The sequence below is a fragment of the Fundulus heteroclitus genome, chromosome 19, assembly GCF_011125445.2.
Source record: "Fundulus heteroclitus isolate FHET01 chromosome 19, MU-UCD_Fhet_4.1, whole genome shotgun sequence".
Classification (NCBI taxonomy): Eukaryota; Metazoa; Chordata; class Actinopteri; order Cyprinodontiformes; family Fundulidae; genus Fundulus; species Fundulus heteroclitus.
This window is the reverse complement of record NC_046379.1, coordinates 14,257,799-14,277,976: the sequence shown is the minus strand read 5'-3', so window position 1 is coordinate 14,277,976 and position 20,178 is coordinate 14,257,799. Positions and strand designations below refer to the sequence as shown.

General features: G+C 39.2%; 1 protein-coding gene across 2 annotated transcripts in view; it reads right to left on the bottom strand.

Moving 5' to 3' along the window:
- tfb1m (transcription factor B1, mitochondrial) overlaps positions 1 to 15,921 on the bottom strand; it is a 41,716-nt gene extending 25,795 nt beyond the window's left edge. Inside the window, exons 1-6 of one of the 2 annotated variants that reach the window (XM_012862104.3) lie at positions 15,812 to 15,921; positions 15,126 to 15,278; positions 13,382 to 13,533; positions 13,178 to 13,286; positions 12,942 to 13,093; positions 10,913 to 11,032 (exon numbers count right to left, since the gene is read on the bottom strand). In XM_012862104.3, coding sequence (XP_012717558.2) covers positions 10,913 to 11,032; positions 12,942 to 13,093; positions 13,178 to 13,286; positions 13,382 to 13,533; positions 15,126 to 15,258 — 666 coding nt within the window. In that variant the 5' untranslated portion in view covers positions 15,259 to 15,278; positions 15,812 to 15,921. Of the gene's footprint in view, positions 1 to 10,912; positions 11,033 to 12,941; positions 13,094 to 13,177; positions 13,287 to 13,381; positions 13,534 to 15,125; positions 15,279 to 15,807 lie in introns of both variants that reach the window. The other variant, XM_012862105.3, reaches the window with a different exon arrangement.
- Positions 15,922 to 20,178: the final 4,257 nt, after the last annotated feature.

Here is a 20,178-nt window from a genome sequence, read left to right as displayed (position 1 = left end):
AGAAAGAGAGAAGGTGAGCGCTCGTCTGTTCCAGCCAGGGGTTAATTATGCCCCAGCCTTCAACTAGAGCTCCGTGTTGAAACTCCCGATTATTTGCTTGACCTTTCTGACTCGGTCAGCAGACAGCCCACCAATAAGAAAAAAGCAAATTAAAGAAGGATATTTGGCATAAATGTGACAAAAGCAAGTGGAAGTGGCACTCAAAACACACGCCTGCTCCTAAAAATAAATCACCCCCGTTCAGTGTGCGTCTTTTTGTTCTCGGAGGCAGTTATGCTCACGAAGGTCCGCGCTGGAGGAATAACGCCGTCATCGATGCTGAGGGGGGAAATGACCTTCCTTTGTCAGAGCGCGCTCTGCTGTGGTCGCGACGTTCACACCGAGCTGCCGGAATAATAGCGGCGACCTTGGCAGGGCAGTAAACTGCTGACAAAGGCAGTAAAGAGCTACGCAGATGACAAAAGCGGAGCTTGTAGGAAAACAATACAGGCTGACAGTTCAAAGAAGGCCTTTCAATATCTCCGCTTTGAGCTCCGGGCACGCAAGCGCGGCTGGGAGGATTTCTGCAGGATGAAGGTGGGGGAGGCTAAACGCTTGAAGGGTGCGGGAGCTTCGCTCTTTTGTAATCTGTTTTCTTTAAGGACGCTGATCAATGTAAAGCATATGCACTCCCTTAAGTGACTTTGTCATGAAACCCAATCCCACCAGATTCATTAGTTAGTCCATCTTATTACTTAAATTAGGATTTAATACGTGGGTTCACTTAATCCTTCCACCATGTTAAGGATTTTTTTTTTTTTGGTTGCTTGTAGGTGTTGTCGCATCAAGTTTGGGATTGCATCTTTGCTTTATGGTTGGCATCATTATCTTCAGCGGTCAGCGACCATTACAGACAAAGATTCGTTCTAGTAAAACTTTATTATGAATAGAAACAATTCTCCCATTTTAGCTGCGGTTTACAAAAGGTCAGATCTAAGTTGTAGCTTTGAAGAATGTATGAATAGAACCAACTCAGCTTTGAAGTTTTAGTGATGACGCTCGTTCCAGTGAAACGATGAAACAAAAGAAGTTATTCTAGTTGTAGCTTTACAAAAGTTGGACAAAATTAATTTAGATCAGAAATCGCCAAACAATTTAGTCTTTCTGTATATTCCTTAATGTATGAAAGAAGTCTAGTCAAAGATTTACTTAGCTTATTCCTTTGTTAGTGTTTGTTTTTTTTCCTATGTCTGTAATGTTTTTCTGTACATGTACAGCACTTTAAATCGTCTTGTTACTGAAAAATGCTACATGAATAAACTTCCTAGCAGCTGAGTGTGAAGCCACCTGGCTGAGGCCGTGGTTCTCTCTCGGACAGACTTTAGCTGCTCACATCGGTGGTTCTGTTTCATTAGCTTGGTTTCTTGTTCTTGACTTAAAAACCAAGGTCCCAGATATAAATGGCTGAAATAAGACAGCTCTCCAGGGGGGATCGGCTCAAGCCAGTAGCCGCTGTTTAACCGCATTGAAAGGATTGATTTCAGGAGGTTCCGGTATCTGATCAGGGATCAGATTTAGACCAAACACATCCAACCTGCCCACATTAAAGACAGAAGAAGGATAATAAAGTGCTGGCCATTTATTTTTGGAGGAAGATGATAAGGATGCCTCCTTGACTGCAACCGCAGGTGGTTTTCTGGGCATATCCACATGGGAAGAGCCTCCAGAACATCCCCAGAACTTGCTGGGGGGACTATGTGTCCCTTCTTCTCTGGGAACGCCCTGGGATGCCACAGAATGAGCTAAAAAACATGTTTCTGGGCAGAAGGGTTTCTGAGTTTCCCCTCCTAATCCTAGTTACTGCTTGTTTCACAGACTTCATTTTCTAAGTGTCTTTTAAGAACTGCTTTGCTAATTTGCAGCTTTATAATTCCTCCACATACCTGCATCCTGCGTAATCAATAGCGAAACAGAGCTAAATTCCTTAAATTGAGCACCAACTGCATGGATCATTAGGAGGAGCGTCTCTGGAGAGGCCATAAACCAGCTCTGCCGATCGTTGCATTTTTGTTTCAGTAGAGAAATGGAGGAGGAGAGGAAGTATTGTTAGGTCTACTTTACCCTATGTCTGTCTTCAGGCATTCTCCCTTCTGGAACTAGTCACTGAAATATCTTTCCTCAATACCCTTGATACAGTGTTTGACCCCGTTTATGAGGTATGAATAGTAGTAGATGAATAGTGTGTAAGAAGTGTGGCAGGAGGTAAGAAAGCAGTCCTGCTCCTCATAGTTGATTTTCACCTCTGCTACTCCCACTGGTGGGCGGCATAAGGTCGCAGAGGAGAGATCCATCACTGTGACTGGATTTTACTGGACTGAGTTAGGCGGGATTCAGGCATCACAGGAACATATGCTCCAATTCAAAGGATACATTTATTTAAACAGAAATAAAAAACGGATAACGGTAAAGCTGCAGTTGCACATGCAGGATTCTGCAGAAGCTTATGTTCTCCCTGCAATTATATTATAAATGCTCAATGCTGCATTACCAAATTTAATTTAGGCTCAGCTCAGCTGGCCTGCGCTCTTGGTAAACGACTGCGTACAAGGCGAACATCTGTAGAGCTCTCCTCTTGTTAGCTGGTGGGTGACGGCTGATGCAGCCATTACTCAGAGCGAGCGCAGACAGCCGTCTGCTGGTGGTGCACCTCGCTTTCCCTTCAGATCCATCTCTGTCACCAGTCCGTCTTCTGCTGCTCTGAACTGGTGTGGATGAAGAACCCTTTTGTTGGATTTGTTTTACCACACGCATCACGTCTAATTCCTTTTCTTTGCCGTTATTTTTTTTAAATTCATACGATGCCTTGCGAGAGCATTCATAAACCTTAAACTTTCTCACATTTTCTCATTTTAAAAACCACTAATTTTATGTGAAAGGCCAACACTAAGTAGTGAACAACTGTTAAGTGGAAGGAATATGGTTTTCAATGTTCTTTTATAAACAGTCTGATGAGACCAAAATAAAAAAATTTTGGCCTACATGCAAAATGTTTTGTTGGGAGGAAAACTTACACTGCAAGGGTAAAGCATGACGGTGGCAGCATCATGCTGTGGGGATGCTTTTCTGCATCAGGGGCAGTAAAGCTGGCCAGACAGTAAGTAGCGCAAAGGAGTAAAATCCTGGAAGAAAAACCTGTCAGAGGCTGCAAAAGGACTGGGGTGGGCAGGTATTGTACCTCAGGACAACTGTAAACATACACAGATACCCTCCATTTAACTTGAGTGAGGTTTAACTATTTAGCATAAAAGCAAAATACTTGAATAGTTGCTTTTAGTTGTGTCAAGCTTTATTTAGGAATATCAGAGCAAAAGGGGACAAAATGCATACGTACACCTCATTTAAAAATATTTTCTGTCAAGATTTTTGCCCTGTGATGAACTAAATACCTTTTAAGGTGTACCATTCCTTTTGCACACAGACCACCAAGGAAAGGCCTTAGCCCCCTGCTATCATGCAACAGGTTCAGAGGGATAAAAAGAAAGAAAAGATTTTGACAGCCATGTACCACTCTGGGCTCCTCTATCACATCAAATCCTGAAGAAATACATTGAGGACTGTGGTTGTATAGCGATAAAACAAACTATTTTGATGTGTATGAATATATTTGCAAAGCACCAACCGTGTAGGGTTCAGCTACACATTTATGATTTGAGCCTTTTTTAAATATCTAGCTTCATTTTGCATCTCCTACAACGGACACCAGTCTGCGCCATAGTTAGCCCTGGAGACAGCAGGTTGTGTAAAGGAAGTATCTAATTTACAGATTTGCATCCGACAGAGATGCCTTTATTTTCCAATTCTGCCAGCATGCAAAGAAGCCAAGCAACGTATTTATAGACAGGCACATTGAGACATAATCAAATCTTTCCTGAAGGATGATTCTGCATGGCTGGGTGTTCACACTCAAGATGAAGATGCCTGATGGCAGCATGCACTCAAAAACTCCTTGACCTCTGACACAAACATAAATTAGACATGTTGAATTAAGAAACGGTTGGGAAAAAAGCTTTCCTCTCAGATAAAAAAAAAAGTTCAGAAACAAGCAGATAGAATTTATGGATGGAGTGAGAAAAAAAACGAAGAATAGTGAGTTATAGGAAGCAGGATGCTAGGAGTATGGTGTGCAGCTTTATGACCCTTTAAGCAACATCAACGTAGACATTCGATGCTCCCTGGAAAACGTCACTCAATGTGACACGAGGAGCGCGATGCAATCCTGGGCAAGAGCGACAAATTAAACAGACAGGATAAGATCCTATCGCCTCAGCCCTTATCAACATGGACCCAGCAGCCGCTGATGTAAAACAGACCCAACATTTCCCATCTCATTAGGCCGTACTGGTCAGCTCCTCTACGTTCTAATCAACCAGCCAATCAAACGACAACTGTCCTCCTTCCCTCCTTCAGCTCATGCTATCTTTTTACCCACCAGGCTCAGCAATTTGGCAGCTTTTTTAGCAACTTGTTGTGACTCATTGCTGGTTTGATTACACAGCACTGAACCACGGAAAAGGTTTTTAATCACACTTTGTCTACAGCCACGTCTTTAACATGTCCCCTTGCGTGGCCCATTTCCCACAAGTCCTATTTAAAGGTTGCAGCTGGTGAATATAGGGTAAGAGATCAGACCAGAAAAAGGGACAAAATGTAAAACTAATTAAGCAAGAGCATCTCAAAAAGTTAGAGCACATGTGTCAAACTCGAGGCCCGCGGACCGAATCTGGCCCGTCAAGGCAATTTATCCGGCCCTCAAGAGCCAAAAAATTCCTATTGTGTCATGAAGTAGAGACATATATCCTTTTAAATTGTATAAAGTGGCTAGAACTGTGCCTCCTGCAGCGAACTTAGATTTTGTTTTAAACTGTGTGGTAACAGCATTCTGCCACTAGATGTCCACAACGCAATAAAACAACCCAGAAATGTCCAAAAAGAGAAAAGTGATGCAGATCGCAGAAAGAGTTTAAAGTGTAACTCACCCCAATATCAACTTGTTTTTGCAGAGAAACAGTTGAAATGGGGCTAAGGGTTCTACTTTTAATGTTACTGTTAAAGTTTTTACATTTTTATGTGAACCGACATGAAATTATCAAAAGTGTTGTCTATATAGGTGCAACCAGCCCTTTTAATGACCTCATGATGCCAAATAGGTCCGATATAGAAATGAGTTTGACACCCCTGAGTTAGAGTATTAAAGAGGATTATTAATTTCAGTAATTTAATTATGGTTTATAATGAAAGCAGCAACAGACAGCTCTTTTAGCAATTCACTTTTGTGGATTACCCTCCCCTCATAATATAAATTTCTGCATTTAAGTCCTTTTTTTTGGTATTCTATAATGATTTAGAAACTAAATCATCAAAATGAACAGATATAAATGCCTGAAATATATTGTAATGCATTTATACGAGTTTTACTTTCAGAATTGAAATACATAAAAAAAAACTACTTTTCATTAATATTTTAATTTATTGCACCTGTATGATTGAATATAAAGGTTAGAGATAACTATCTCACACATGAAGCACGAAGCTTGAATTTAAACTCATGACAACTAAATTACAAGGACAGGGAAAGCCTTGGTAATTGGGCATCAGTTTGCATAATTTCCTCTCCATTATGACAATCAGTGATCCCTGCGCTACCTTGGGAGTGAGATAACAACTACAACAAGACCACACTGCTTATGTATTGTCTTCAGGCATGTTGGAACAACCGCACGTTTATGAGCCTGAAAAAAAAACAATAGTAGTAGCAGCCAAGGGAAAAATATGAAAAAAGATTTTGGCAATCACTTGATTTTCTTTTATTTACATTTTTATGAGGTGGCTTAGCTGAGCTGCTCCTTGCATTTTTAACAGTAAATAATTAGCATCTTGCAGTAGAGTAAGTCAAAATGAAAACTTTATATAGAAAAAGATAAAAGCACTGTGAGAGGATGACCAACATGCGGGTCCCGAGAGAGTTGCAGCTCTTCTCCTTGTCCTGTATATGGCTGTGCATAAAAATCGATACAAAAGATTAAAATCGATGTTTTTAAAAACGACTTAATATCGACATTCTGACTTTCAATATCGATATATCTCCCAACCCCTAGGGGGCGTTATTACAGCACGCCATTACTCTTCACAGCGAGGAAGTGCAAGTGAGGTAAATTTGCGAAATGGCCGACAGGATTTTAAATGCGCCTTCTTCCCTAAAATCAGACGTTTGGGCACATTTTTGGTTTCTGTGATACATTAAATGCATTGAAACAAATGCACTTTATTTTCCCGTTAATATATCAGTGTTCAATAAATTGAAAATAAATATAATATTTGGCTGGTTTTGTTAATTGAATGACTTTGGGCATTAATTTGAATGTAATAAATGTCGATATTGGAGTCAAATCAAATCAAGCTGAGCTATATTGAGAATCGTACTGTATTGTGAGCTATGTATCGAGAATCGTATTGAATCGGCTCTTTCTAGATGATACCCAACCCTAGTCCTGTACGGGTCGCAGTGACTTGACTGATCTGTCATGGCTGCCCTTTTAACAATGAGTTGCAGGGAATTTATTTTCAACGATTATATATTAAAAAAATATTACGTCCCACCCACGTTTGACTTCTTTTTCCTCCAAGGAAACTTTACACACGTCTGTCATTCAGCTGCTGCAGTTACACCAACCGATCCACTAGGGGGAGCCGCGCACAGCTAAACCAGAAAGTTCTGTCACTTCACAACACAGGCCATGTTTGTCTTTCTTGATGGGTAAGTGTGTAAAAAATAAGGCAATTCAATTCAATTTTTGCTTGTTTACACAGCTCACATGAACGCAGTAACCCCAACCCCTTCTCTGAAGCAACACACTATTCATCTATTGAGATCTACCCATCCGTTTTAAATTAATTTAGGCAGATTAAGTACCAGTCAATGTCATGGTAAAGCTGGTTTGTAATTAATCACATTATTATTTTAATACCCGTGTGGGAGCAAGTTTTCAGACTGACCGTCAGGTAGCACTGCCCTACATGTTTTTGGCTTCCCAAGGAATAATAATAATAATAATAAAAAAATCTATAATGAAAATATTAAAAGCCGGTTATGCTCATTAGGCATTTGAGTTATTTGTAATGCAATCTTGTAATCTTTGTAATGTCGTAATTTTATACTGACTCTTGATGCTAAACTGGTCTGCCACCGCAGGCTCTAATAATTATTAATTCGAGCTAGATTCCTAAGAAAATTACCATTTCTAGCACATAAAACGTTGTTTTAAAGATTAATTAAATGCAAACTGTGGGCCGAATGTGAAGCACTGATCAATATTGTACTCCCTAATGAGCGGTGGATAAAAAAAAAAAAAACAGTACTTAACATACCATTCAATCTCATTCATACTTTAATACAGAGTTAATTAGTGGAGGTCAAATTGTTGCCAGCGAGGTAGGTTCATAAGCTAAACATGCTTTTTTTTGGTTCATTACCAGTTCAGTACAATATATTATACAATGCAATTATGTATTAAATTTACATTAATGGCAACCATTCATATTATAGTGATGTGAAAACTTGCTTTAATTAGAAACTATTGTTTTAATTTTCTAAGTTAAGCATTACAGTGCATTTACGTCAATGTTATTAACTTTAGCATTAGTTTAATTCTGTGTTCTGTTTTGCAACAAATTGTAAGTGCACCATTGATATTCTTCTAGGTATTATTTAACAAGTATTTAATCAGAAAGCTCTGTTTCTGAAAGCCACAGCCTTTATGAGTTCTCTTCTTGCACCTTTTTATGTTGTTTCATAAACTCGGCAGGGCATTTTACTGGTCCTGCATTACACATAATTACTTTAACGTGCCGCAGTAAACAATGCTGACCTGTACAACTTATGAATTATACTACATGACATTATCAGCGAGGGCGCTTGCGTGCTGTTGAAGGGGTGACAATATTTAGAAATCTCTCAGTCTTTTACAGGGCCTCGGCAGCAGGAAGTGTGCTCATCAAAGAGTCATCATCTGATCTAATGATCTGAGTTCAACCAAGTACCACTGAAACATTTACAGGGAATAGATGGAGTTGCCTGGCAAGTGCAAAGTGCTGATTTAACTGTGGCAAGCATGTATGCTTAGAAATTTCCCACAGCTAAATCTAACTCAATGTTTTTGAAATAGGAGTTTTCAAGATTTCCCCTACTTTTCACACAGATCATAAAAGTTTTGATGAAAATATTTAGTCAACAGCCTCAAAACAACATTGTTTGTAAATTAAGTTGCCTAAAAAAAACCTAAATGAACCCAATTAGGTTTATAAAATAATGTTGAAATTAAGATGGAGCGGGAGATCGACAGGCGGATTGGTGCTGCGTCTGCAGTGAAGCGAGCACTGTACCGGTCTGTTGTGGTGAAGAGAGAGCTGAGCCAAAAGGCGAAGCTCTCGATTTACCGGCCGATCTACGTTCCTACCCTCATCTATGGTCATGAGCTTTGGGTCATGACCGAATGAACAAGGTCCAGGATACAGTGGCTCTCCCACAGACATAGGGTCATGGATAGATGGATGTTAAAATTAACCAAAGCACTGAGACCAAAAGATTTGTAAGATTGAAGAAAGTTGGCACGTATCAGATTACTTCAAATATCAAGTAGTGCTTTAAAATCTTTTGCTATATTAGGCGCAAAAGTGGATTTTAATATGAATCAGTTACCTTTTGTGATGAAAATAACAGAGCTCTGGTGCGACCTACTTCTCTCAGAGGTCTGATGTGCATTGCTTCAGCATAACTGAATGTTATCTTTGAGCTTAACAGACATGCATAGTCTTGCAAAAGTATACATAGTTTTTTCATTTTTTGTGTGTGTTGATTATATCTTGGGCGACAGACAAAACAGTGTGTAACTGTGAAGCAGAAGGAACTACATGCAATCTGATGGGTTTCCTTAAAACGAAAACTTTTGAACCAATCTGTATGATGATATGATAGAATTACATGTAAAATGATTTGAGGTGACATGTGTTGGTGCTATATAAATAAACTGAATTGAATAGAAATTTATTACATTTATGGTTTTGGCACGGTACCTCAACTAGAATGGCTTAATTAAAGTCCGGACACAACTCTAACCCATGGATCTTAACCAGAGCTGCACAATACGTATCAAATAGCAATTTTAATGTGCCAAATATTACAACTGTAAAGGACTGCTTGCAAGCAGTATGTGGTAGGATATCATATTTCAAGTTCCCTGAGTTCACCCTCTGCATGCACATCACAAAAAGGCATTTTACTGCCCTGGATACGAAAAAATAAATAAAAACAACCTCAAGTATATGAGAAAAAACAAAGTGAGTAAAATGTGAGTCATTTGAAATAGTTTTTGCTATTGTAGTTGTGATTAATAACAATTAGGTGTTTTACCGACATCATGCAGTCCTCATCAAAACCATTTCATTGTAGCTCTGACTTGTCATTTAGAAAAAAAAAATAGAAAACCATGTTTCATTTACCAACCAGTTCACAATTCGTAAGTATTTTGTGCTGGTCTGTCACATAAAATCCCAATTATAAAAACATATGTGTGGTTGCTTGTAATGTGATAAAGTGCAAAGAGCATAAATACTTTCAAACTTTGTTCAAAAAGTTAAACTGTTGTCTTTCGCTAACTCAAAGTAATCCTTTAGTCAAAGAATGGATGCAGTCTTTGCAGCAAAGAGACCAGTAGTCTTTGATCTCTAACAAGCTTTTGCCTCAGTGTTGAAAATTATCCGCGCACTGTTTAGAAAAAAAGAACTGCATTCAAATTAAACTGAATTTCAGTCAAAACAAGAATTAGCAAAAACAAAATCAAAAGGATTTAAAAAACAATATATCTACACTTCATCGTGTGCATCCCTACATGTAAATAGACACGAGTAAATATTTTAAAGCACCAAGCAGCGTGCTCCAGACCCGTTAAAGCTGCAGTTTGACAAACACCGAAAAATGAGAGGCTCAAGAGAGAACAAACGGCGAAAAGAGACAGCAGAGGGCGATGAAATAATCATTGGAATCTCTTCTAAGAGAATGAGCAATCAGTGCTGTGCAGCTCACACTGCTGCATTTTACTCTTTGCAGGAGATTAAATATTTACCTAGGGTAGGTCTCCTAAAGAACTTGCGCATCTTTGAGGGACCATCTGACAACCACCTGACACCTAGCCGCTTAATCCAAGAAAAGAAAAAAAAACAGTGTTTCGCCTCTGCCATGGCTCTTCTATCATTTGCAAGAATGGAGATGAGCCCCTTGAGCTTTTCAAAAGACTATAGTCTGATTCAAAATATCTCAGAGGAACTCTTTATTCACCAACATGAGTCCTTGTATTTTCTTAATGGGTTCCCTGGTCCTAGAAAAAAAAAACCCTCAATCACTGATTAAAAGAAAAAGTCTCGTGTTACATAAGCCAAGATCGTCTTTCTTCTGCTACTGAGACATCTGTGTGGGTGAAAAGATAAAGACGGAGATATTGGGCCTAAAAAAAGAACAAGGCTCTCATTACAAGGCACCGGGAGATTGTGCCACATCTCAAATACCCACCAGGCATCATTACAACCCAGAAAGGGTCCAGAGACTGAAGAGAGAAAACACTGATTTAAAACTGAATGAAGCCTAAAAGCAAAAAAAAAAAGGGAAGAGGGAGGAGAGAGTAATGGGGAGAGATGAAGGGCTCTGACGGGAAACGTGGGACCAGATGAGGAGAGCCAAGAGTCACCTGAGGGCAAAAGACATCCACCAGCTGCAACCTCTCAAACAGTGACCCAAACCGAAAAGCAGAAGGATTGTGCTGATAAAATTCATTAAACAGACGGTGGGGCCTGTGTGATCAGCAGATAAATTAAAATGTCCTACCTCTGGCTTAGGAACAAACGCTCGGCCAGGAATGACGAAGCACTTGTGGACGGTGCAGAGATACTGAGCCATGATGGACAGACGACTTCTCTGTTTGCTGCCGGTGCTGGCTGTCAATCTCTGGGTGAAGTAAAAAAAAAAAAAAAAAAAAATCTTTAAATTATGAATAGATGTTCAACAAGATCATTTTGTGAGGGTTTATTATTGGGCTTTCGTAACAAACGGTGTCTACACAAGCGGCTCACAATGACTTTGAATATTATCAACAATTTTGTTTATTTTGGTAATTCAAACTGAAAGGTGGAACTCAGATTCAGGACATATGGTGCTATATTTCATGTGTTAATTTAATTTGAACGATTATCAGAATCAACTTTACTGCCACGTTTGCGCAAACAAAGAGGGAATATGACTTTCATTCCACTTTATTATCAATAACAGACATAAAACATAAGAAGAAAATAGAAACTTTATGGTGAATATGCATTCATACATTTTTGTTTCTAGAAAAGAGGAAGACATGGCTGGATTAGTGCAAATAAGCATGGTATCAATCTCAGTACCATGACTGTTAAGTGTCTGTCAAATTAACATCCTGGGGGAAGACACTTTCTTTGTGGTGGCTGGTTTTAGCGAACAGCGCTCGGTAGGGCTGGATGATATCGCCAAAACTTATATTCAGTTCAATTCAATTTTATTTATATATCACCAATTCATGACACATGTAATCTCAATGTACTTCCCAAAGTCAAATTCAATCAGATCATACAGATTGGTCAAAAAAATTCCTATCTAAGGGAACCCAGCAGATTGCATCAAGTCTTGACAAGCAGCATTCACTCCTCCTTAAAGAGCATAGAGCTACAGGGAGAGTCGTCTGCATTGTTCATGGCTTTGCAGCAATCCCTCATACTGAGCAAGCATGAAGTGACAGTGGAAAGGAAAACTCCCCTTTAACGGGAAGGAAAAACCTCCAGCAGAACCGGGCTCAGTGTGAACGGTCATCTGCTCCGACCGACAGAGGGTTAGAGAAGAATATCACAATGTATTTCTTAATATCGGTTGATGCAATGATTACAATATCAACATAAACAAAACAAAAGCCTCAGAAAGTTAGCAAAGAATGGCCACAACAGATGCATGTACAAATTGATGACAAATATTTTGCCAAGTTTATAAAACTCCTCCAACATCAGATTTTGGAAATATTTGCTTTAAAAAACAAAACACATAAAATTCAAAAAAAAAAAAACATAGAAGTAACCATAGAAGGTAATGTATATTCAAATAGGTCATATTACTTTTATTGAATTAATATTGCTATAGATAGATAGATAGATAGATAGATAGATAGACCTGATTGTTTGTTGTAGTTGAGCCAAATGAGCCAAACCCCGCAGTGATGGACAAACACAAAACAGACTGAATAATGGCAGTGTAGGAGACAAGTTGGAGCAGGAAGTGAAGTCTCTGCTGGGCCTTCTTCCAAACATGTATGTGCGAGGACCATCTCAGGCAGCGTGGTGGAGGCGGAGCAGGGGGTGTTCTCCAGAATTCACCATCATCTCCACTGTCTTGAGAGGGTTATGCTCCGGCTGGTTCTGACCACACCAGTGGACCAGCCGATCCACCAGCTGTCTGTATGCAAACCTATCGCCGTTCTGGATCGGACCAGTGGCAAAACTGAATTAAGTTGTGCTCAAAAACATTCTAAACTCTGGCAGATCTAGATTTAAAGAGATTTTTATACAATCAAGAAGTAGGAAGGAAGAGAGGCAGGTGGCTTTCAAAATATAACCATGTATAAAACACGTGATAGACAGAAACATAAAACGAGAGACAGAAAAATGGATAAATAAGAAAAAGATTAACAGAGACAGAAGCTGGCTGCTCATATAAAGCTGTATTCTGTGATATTAATGGAAAGCTAATATCCATTAGCATTATGTTAACTGTTAATTTTATGCTAGTTTTGTTATTTTTCCCCCATTTTTGATACCATGAGAAACCACAGCCTGCGTCCACCCACCTCTGCCACCTCTTTCTGGAATGTGAGGGTGAGTCGGGTGCGTCCAAAGCTGAACGGACCCGTCCTGTCCGCCATGTTTTCCAGCCACTTGATGATGAGCGGCGTTGAGACACTGAACGGCAGGTTCCCGATGATGTGAAGGTTCGGAGGCTCTTTGAAGAAAGCAAACATTTTAACCATTAAAACGTATTCCACTCAGATTCACGTCACACCTGCTGTCGTTTCGTTCCTCTCACCTTCCTCCCAAGGCTTCGAGATACCTGCAGGGAATCCTCGATCCATCCTGTAGTTGAGTATGTCTCCGTGAACAATCCTTAGGCGGCCTGGTGCCGCCTCAGACAGCAGCTGAGAAAACAGCATCGTCAACAACTTCCACAGGACCCGCTCAGCAAACAATCTCTCTGTAAGCGGCCCAAAACAACTCTGGTTGTTTAATTTACCTTCAGTCCAGGGATGAAGCGTGAATCCTTCTCCACGACGAGCACATCTGCCGCTTCCGCATTGAGAATGGAGCGGGTGAGCCCACCAGGACCAGGACCCACCTCACAGACGTGGGCACCCCTTAAACTGCCGGCCTGGCGAACTATCTTGTCTGGAAACATTGAAGGCAACGATTCAATTTTTTTTTTTTTTTTAACACATCAGTATGCACATTTAACTACTTCAGATGATTCAGGTCCTGCAAATACAAACCATACCCCCTTTAATCACGTCTTTATCAGCGTCTTGAGCCTCTAAATTGAGATTGATACCAACCAATGCTTCAATAGCACTAAGCCTCTGTCTGATGAAGTGCGCATTAATCTAACAACCACCTTGCCAAAGGACGAGAGAGCGGATTCGACCTGCACTTCATCACTTATAATCATATTACTGCCGTGGGTCTCAAAGATTGCAAAAAAAAACAACAAAAAAAACACGGAGTCAGTCACTTTAGGAGAGCTATCACAATTACCCTCAAAAATACATGAAAGGCTAAAAGTGCTGCAGTATATTAAAAAGATGAATCACTCCACAATGATTTCTACAATATTTTAACTACATGTAAAATAAATAAATGTAAAGTCATGAATGACATTTATAAACACATATTGAAAAGACGAATTTAAAATGTTGATTCAGCATATTAAAAAAAAAAACACTTATTTTTTAGCACCTGTGCAACATTGCGTATGAAGAACCAGAGTGTTTTTTGTCAAATGCACTGATCTGATTGATTAATCTACACAGCAGTCAGCTCCTGACCAAAACTGGAGAGTATAGGTCACTGAGATTGATGAATGAGGCCAATAGAATAAAGTCATTATGTGTGACAGCATGACACCAAAATGAATAAACATACCAAAAATGTTTATTTTTTTAAATAAAATAGATTTAAAAATAAATAAATTACTAAACTAAAAAGCTGGGGCTGCGCCTGAAAACGTCTTTTGGGTAAGGACGCTTTAGCCAAAGCAGAAGTGCTTTAGAAGTTGCCATGATAAGTGCTGTCCGAATAGTGCAGTCAGTAAGGAAGGAGGTAGGAAAAGGAGCCTGTAAGCTTCTTCTCACGTCTACTTTAGCATAGGGACCTAGCAATGGCCCTTACCAGCGCTAAGGAGCTATAAGGAATCCCACAATCCTTTGCATGACACAACATATAAGCACAGACCACCTCACGGAAATGAACATTAATTTTCCCCTTGTCCTCGAGAGCACACTGCCCTCCAGGCTTTAGATGGTTCCCTGCTTCAACACAACTGGTTTCACTTGATGGCTGATTCTGAACCAGGTGTGTTAAAGCAGGGAAACATCTAAAACATGCAGGGCTGCAAACAGAAAAACGTCCTTGAGACTTTTATTGTAAGTGTAGATAAACCACTTCGTATTGTTTTAAATTATAATACATCGTATTGTTGTGATTAATACTTTTACACCAGTTGTTTGAATTAAATCTAGACTGCAGTTCACATCCGTTCAGTCATGTTACGATTTGTGATCGGATTTTCAAGCTCTTGACAGGATTTCAGGAGATTTGCTTCCAAGATTGCGTGTCTCTCTCCTTAAGAGTCTCAGTTTTTCTCTTGTGCAAAATATTCCGTATAGCCTTTGTGTATAAAACGTGCTCGGTCAATAAAGACTGACTGATGTGCATTCAGAACACAAGAAGCAGACAGTTGGAAATACGGTATCCAGAAGACTAACCCGTGAGCTTCAAGTCCAGCAGAAAGTTCTGGGAAAGCTGCTTCTCCGCTCGCAGGTTGTACAGTTTTATCAGCTCACCCACCGAGGGCAGCGGAGGCAGACGCAAAGATCCCATTGCCCTTGAAGCTGCCATTGTGCAAGTGGATACTAAAGCTATCAAATACAAAGAAGAGAAACCCGTGTTATATTCAGAGGACTGGCAGGAGGGGCAATTATATGCACAACAGATTCATTATGAGGCTGATAATCAAGTTTTAATAGCTTAAAAATGATCTCCTACGCCACATAGTGGCGTTGCAACAGAACATTAGTTTCATTATATTTACACTCAACATCTTGAGTTGTGTTTAATTTCTTTGTTTGAGAACATCAACAAGGAAATACCGATAAAGCTTCATTTTTTCACACTTTCAATGCGAAACATTTAGATGTATGTCCCTCTAGCTCTAACTAATCAGGGAGAGGGACGTAAAGATCACAGCGCTTGTTGACAGCTGGGACAACCGTTAGCATTTGCAGCTTATGTTAGCATCCTGGTACACATGCTGTTGACAGAGCCGCGGGGAAAGCTTTTAATATCGACGAAACGCTGGTTGTAATAATAACAACGGGTTTAAGGTTTCTATTTTACTACGAGCCGAGTGGTAAAATGACATTAGGCTGGAAAAGCTAAATTGTTTACCCACGTTTGTCTCCGGTATCACGTTTCTCTCCGGTGCGCTTCCTTATACGTCAGGGTGTCGATGTCCAATGAGCTAACAGGGAGCAATTCTTTTCAACCAATCAAATGAACGAAGGTGCCGTTTTGTTTTGCCCTTGAGAACGTGTTCTTGGTTGAGGTAATGTTGCACTTCAGCCAGCAGAGGCAGACATTTCTCTCATTATTTTTCCAGGATTCACAACAACAAAACAGCACTTGTTTCCAAAGCGGGATCAACAGTTACAAGTGATGGGATTCAATAAAAGCGACATTATTAATTTTTTTTTATTAATTCTAACAAAAGCATAAAATTCTAACAAAAGCATAAAACTGTCTTGCATTCAAATTGCAAGAAAGTATTATAATAATTGTTAAGGTAGTTTGATTTTTTTTACTAGGTCTGTGTTTAATTGGCTCATTAGCAGTGTACACTTCAGCGAACTTACTGTGGTTCCAAGAAATCCCCACTCTTATTTTGTGAGTCAGAAGCTAAAGGTTTTAGGAAACTACTTGGAGCAACAAGCCATTGCGTCTTTATTTTCCAGTACCTTTCTTCTTGTTATACCTGACATCTGAGATTACTTACACTAAATACAAACACACAGAAGCCAGGGCTAAAAGAGATGATGACACATGAGATGATGAACCCAGAAGCAGAGGGCACCTGGTTGGAAATTGAAAAACACCAACTAGCCAGGTTTATGTTTTATTTGCTGAAAACATTTAGAATGGCGTAAAAGTGTCCATTTTGAGGAAAATAAAAACACAGCACAATGTGGCATGATCACTACCGTGAATAAAGACTAAACCATTTAGAAAGGTTGCAAATATCCAGAACTATTTTCTTTAAGGGTGCAATGTGATAAACACTGCTAAAGTTTACTTTATCCTGTTGATCCAGCGATCTATCTTCAGCACAAAGACTCCAGATTTTCAAATGGCTCCCGGCCGCAAATCAATAAAAAAACAAGGATTCTGCCTTTGTCTTAATTTTATTCCTAATTATTTCCGCAGTAAATATAACCACAAAAACCTTTACTCCAAAGCAGATCTGGGTGCTCCTGTCCTCTCTCCCATTGATTAATACATCAAGAGTGACCCAAATCCCATCCTTGCTGCTGAGCTAAGACTAAAAACATTATTACAGCCCTAAAAACAGAAAACAATCAATCCCCAAAAAACTGGAAAGTGTATGTCTGACCGACAATAACACAATTGTGCTAGTCTACGAAGATTTACAGATCTCTTTTCTACAAAACTCTCACTGTTTTGCTAATTTTCACAATACTTTCATGCTTTAGTTACTCTGAGGTGTTTTCTAATGGAATCATACATATTGCATAGTTTTTCTCACATCGTTTTGTAAATCAGCTGCTGTCTTTCCGCTATTCAACTTATCTGAATATGCTGTATTAGCAATAATTTCACAATATTTTCTTTTTTTCCCCTTACTGGCAAGTCCATCTCCTTCTGCTGCAGAACTTAACTTTAAATTAGCTTGTTATTCATATTATTAATCTAGTGTGTAACTCTGATTATGTTTTCTGTCACTGTTACATCCGAATTTCCTCACTGTGGGATAAAAAAATAGCTTTTACGTTGTTATTTAAAGAAAATATATTTGTGCTGTGAAGCGTTTTCAGATTTACGGGTTTGGCCTTCATGGCGTAACGTTTGGACACCACGGCCCGAATGATCTAAAACAGAAAATGTTTGTTTCGTCAGACAGCGAGAATAACAAAGGTAATGTGTACTTTTATTTGATGTATATAAACAGCTGCTACATTTATTGATCAATCAATTAATAACTGAGTAGCGTTTTTTGTCACTTTTTTTATTTTCTACCCATAGTTAGCCTCTATTTATTTCATGGCTAAGGCTGTAATGTTCTTATGTTTGGGGTGGTGCTCATGTGAAAGATTTCCCCATGTTCTAAAAACAACCATCGCATAACAAATTAAATACATTTTTTTTTTTTTTACACCAAAATTTTGAAATGACAGAAGACAGGGTTGTAATGCACGTTCATTATCATTTTACAACTTGTAAAAAGCTGTGTATATAAAGCGAGGCCTAAGTATTTTTGTTAAACTGGCTGATGCACAGCTGTTGTTTGGACTGAGCCCAACAGCTGTGTGGTCTCCCCTCTTTGCTCCTGCTGGGGCACAGACGGGCCAAGCTCGGTTTGGAAATACCCGCCGCCTTCACTGTTTGGCAGATGACTGAGACTTTTGTGCCTTGCTGTGGCTGACCTTGGGACGGAGGCTCAGACTCTGAAGAGGGGAGACCGAAAAAAGCACAATGCCGGATCAGGCTGCTATGGCAACCCCTTTAAACCAATCACAGATCATGATATGCGTTAGAAAGTATTAGAGGAAGCTCTTTTTTTTTTCTTTTTTTTGAAACAGTAAAAATCTGTTCGAGTCACTAGGCCTGTGTGCCTCTGTAGCATGCGTCCAACAAATGCAGGAAATGAGAAGTAAGTAATTAACATTTCTGGGTTGGTATGTCATCACAAATAGTGAGACATCAGAGAAAAAAAATAACACACAAAGACGGAGTTGCAAAAGAATATATAATTTCTGACCCAAAAAGACTCACATCAATAAACACAAAAACCACAAGAGACGAAACGCCCATACGTTCAGCCCGGTCGTATTCCTATGATGATAATCACCTGCTGGGTCTCTGTTTTCCACTCATTTAGCTGAATGTGTTATGGATGATTCAACAAGTTCAGCAGGGTTAAAAGCCCCCAAAGTAAAACCAGATGTACATGATTATGAATGTTCTGTTTACTATAGAAACTCCCAGCTAAATAGTACTTTTCTACTACCACATAAATAACAAGGAGTCTACATGCAAATTGCAGTAGAATCATTATGACGAATTAGATGCAGTATTACAGTATTTGGGAAGTGTATTAAGCAGCAGGATATATTTTGCTCTTATGCATAAATACTGATATAAGTCCACATTTATAATGATCTTTCAAACATGTGATCAGTTTTAAGTTGTTTATAACTATAAGGGGACAGTAGACAGCTTTTTTGATTTGGCTCAACTTCAGAGTTTTGTGATGAACAGGAGTTTGAGTAAAAGTTGCATGATGTCATTAGGATTTTTCTTTATGAATGCTAAAATATGCACATTAATCAGTTTTGGACATGACAGCCATTCCTGTGTTTGGAAAATGAAATTCTAAACCCCAATTCCCTTGTCTGTAAATCTTTTTTTGCAAAAAAATAAAAAAATATATATCTTTTGGCAAAAGACCACATAAATGTAGCTGTGGTGCTTTAGCATTGAAATTCCTGTGGTGATGATTGTAATCCGGTGATACATGTTCTGTGGTGTTTTTGTGGCTGTCTGAGATTTCTTGGTCTTTTTCATTTTTTCACGATAAATTACTATGAGGCGTTCTGAGTCCTGTGGGACAGCTTGAAAGTTTGGTGGTGTTGTGGAAATTTTTATGAAAACACAATCTTTGTTTTATTAAAATAGGAAATGATTTCCAAATTCGAGATGGGTGAAACACAAAACTACTCAACCCTCCCAAACGTACATCACTGTGCAAAACAAAAGTTTTGGATTCCCACTAACACACTGACAGATTTGTTTGTGTTCATTTGAGGTGATGTATTTATTTTTTCTTTGGAAAGTTTAGCTTTTGCTTTGGACTTTAGTTGTTTTACCTGACAAGCGTTTTAAATGCATGTTGATCGGATTATCAATTGGCATAAACCACCCCTGTCATTCTGATTACAATTTCATTCTGATCGTACTTAATCCGATCACAAAATTCCTGTCCGATCACAAATATCTTTACATGACGCTTTTTTATTCAGATCGGCCCTTTATTTAGATTATTTTTGTCCATGTAGATGTAGATAGTGTGTGATTCCTCCACAAAACTGTACAGGTCAAGACTACAACAGGCAATTAGGTCTGCAAAAAGGTTATTCAGGGCTTACCTTTCCTTCCATCCAGGATCTGTAAAAGGCCAGTGTCAGATTAACATCTCTGCAGACCACACGTGTCCTGCACACAATCTGTTTTGACTTCTACCTTCAGGTCAGAGCTACAGAGCCCTTTTACAAAAAAAAAAAACAAAAAAAAAAAAAAACAGCCACAACAGAGACATTTTCTTCTACCAGGCTGTCAAGCTGATGAACGATTGACAGTCATTGTTCCCAGATCATTACCCAGCTTATTTCCACCAATCCAATCATCCTTTGGTCATGGCAACAGCAAACAAGCTTAAATTGGAGGCGGCTGGACCTTTGCTCCGCTTTTCTGAAAATATTTCAACACCTATCCAGGCAGCTCACAATTGACAAAAATTCCTGGAAA